This window comes from Arachis hypogaea, chromosome 17 (assembly GCF_003086295.3).
Source record: "Arachis hypogaea cultivar Tifrunner chromosome 17, arahy.Tifrunner.gnm2.J5K5, whole genome shotgun sequence".
NCBI classification, from domain to species: Eukaryota; Viridiplantae; Streptophyta; class Magnoliopsida; order Fabales; family Fabaceae; genus Arachis; species Arachis hypogaea.
The window spans coordinates 129,464,088-129,466,606 of record NC_092052.1 but is presented as its reverse complement, the minus strand read 5'-3'; the positions used below and the strand labels follow the sequence as shown (position 1 = coordinate 129,466,606).

Here is a 2,519-nt window from a genome sequence, read left to right as displayed (position 1 = left end):
AACTATCTTATCAATTATTCAACAAATAAAGATTCAATACACTCCATAAATACAACATGTGACAAAGTGATTCAATAATTGCACACCAAAGTCCTCAAACAGAATATGATAGCACTTTAAGAGGTAACATGAATTCAATAATAACAAATCATAGTTATAAAATCAACTCAGCGCACAGATAATACAACTAATAACTTTATTTGCAAAATTTTGTAAATGAGTGATCAAAGCCCTAATTGATAGTCAGCCCACATTTGAGCAGCTATTTCATCCCTTAATATGGCCCCCGCCTATAGTCTTCATCTTGTTCATGTCGAACTACTTCATCCTCTTCTGAATTATTTTCTTGTAGTTCTCGGTCAACTTGAGCTATGAGATGTGGATCAGGATCTACACCCATTAAAAAGTTATGTAATATGCAACAAGCTAGCACAATTTCAGTCATAGTCTCAAAGTCATAATGTGGTTTAGTGCCACTTGTGATTATTGTAAATCTTTTCTTTAAAACTCCAAATGACCTTTCGATAACATTTCTCAATGAAGCATGACGAAGATTAAATAATTACTTTTCATTTTCTGGGCCACGTCTTGCATACTCTTTTAAGTGATACCTTACACTTCGATATGGGGTAATTAATCCATGCTTCAACATAAATCCAGCATCCCCAAGGTAAAACTTTCCTACAGAATCCATCATTAGAAATGATTAATTTAGTATAAACACACAAACTACTACTCTTTACCTACTAATGAGACAATATAGTTTTATGTACATGCTAACCTCGTAGAAGTTTAAGATTATCACTTCTCGATAATGCATTCTTAAGAACTTTTGAGTCAGGTGCTGTTCCTTCCCAACCCGTTAATACATAAGTGAACTTCATATCAAAATCACATGCAGTTAATACATTCTGTGTCGGCCAGTCTTTTCTCCCTCGAAATTTAGGTTGATCGACTATGGGTGCTTTGACACGAAAATGTGTTCCATCTATAGCCCCAATACAGTCCTAAATAATAGTCCATTATTTAATAAAGTAACATGAAATTGTATATATCAATCAAAATTATTTATTCATGTAATTGTATATGTCCATACCTTAAAATAAGGATAAAATCTATGATTGTGAAGGATCGCCGGAGAAATAATGGATGCAGATGGTTGTCGAAGAAATTCATCTTCTAGTAAAATAATTGCCCGTAACACAGCATGGAAGTGGCGGCTAACAGTTTCTCCAGACCGGTGGTAGAAAAAAGAAACGGTTCTAGTTTTGACATTATGAGCTATTATATACAAGAACCTAGCAACTTGCTCCTCTACTGTAACATGTTTTGTATCCCTCACTTGACGTGTTGCTCTTAATTTCTCACACAATTGAAGAAATGCATCAGGGCCCATGCGTAGGATGTCACGACACCTATGAGTTTCTCTTAACTGTTACATTAAAGTAGCTCGAATTTGTTCTCGCCCAACCAATTTATGGGAGATGGATTTGTCAACCCTCGTAGACATAAATCTCAATAAATATAACATGTGCACGATGTAACATATCAGTGTTATTGTGCATAATTTCTGTCGTCTTTTCCAATCCTTCCTCAAAACTGTTAATATATGTTCTTGGTTTTCAATGGTTAACATATTTTTCTGATTATCGACCCCAAACTTTAAGGAAAGATTTAGTGGGAAATCACAATTAAAGATGTCTTCCATATTGGGGACCAAAAAACTTTTTTCATGATCAGCCTTATCCATTTAACAAGCACTTTGTAGTTTCAAATGTACATATCGTAGATTTACAGCACCAACAAAAACAAAAAAAGATAGCATCATATGTAAAGCATAAGCAATGTAGTTAAATAACTAGTATTCATATATATGACCTCCTAATCGAAGAATATAATTAAATATAAAAGAATCTCAACCAATTGAAAGATAACAAATTTTTATACCTTTCAAAAAAATTTAAACATAAACTACATATGAAAGAAAAAATAAAAAAAAAAAATAAAAAAACACAGAAAATGAAAGCAAGTAATAGGCCCTAATGTGATTTTGGGTATAAATTTACATAAAAATAAAAAAAAATTTATGGATATATAGAAAACAGTATTTTAGAAGAAAAATATTAAACAAGAGACCATATTGAAGATCTTATCTTAGTGAAAAACAAGCAGAAAAATCTAAGCTAAACTTGAATTTGGTCAAAGACGCCTTGCAACTTTCCAAAGTTATTTGTTGAACTTGAAATAGATAAAGTAATGGACTCTTTGATAGTCATCTTGAAAAATGATAATTTTTGTTATATATAAAGACTATTCACATGAAGATAGTAATTAATTTGTTATATGTTATATCATAAATTAACTTAATCAAATCATTTAAAATTGTTTAACGTTTTTTTATTTGTCCTTTTTAGATTAAAAAAATTATTTTAATCAACTTCAACACCTATCCATGTGAGAATTAGTATGAATTTTGTGTACAAGTAAATAAAATAGATGAATAATTATAAAAGTGTAGA

The 2,519-nt window shown here is 30.9% G+C and overlaps 1 protein-coding gene across 1 annotated transcript; it reads right to left on the bottom strand.

Annotated features, from left to right (window-relative positions):
* Positions 1-274: 274 nt before the first annotated feature.
* LOC140180767 (uncharacterized) lies at positions 275-1,396 on the bottom strand. Its single transcript, XM_072222061.1, has 4 exons — positions 1,097-1,396; positions 782-1,007; positions 612-681; positions 275-518 (listed from the first exon to the last, which is right to left on the bottom strand). The coding sequence occupies exons 1-4, from the start codon at positions 1,394-1,396 to the stop codon at positions 275-277; spliced, it is 840 nt and encodes a 279-aa protein (XP_072078162.1).
* Between the last annotated feature and the right edge of the window lie 1,123 nt (positions 1,397-2,519).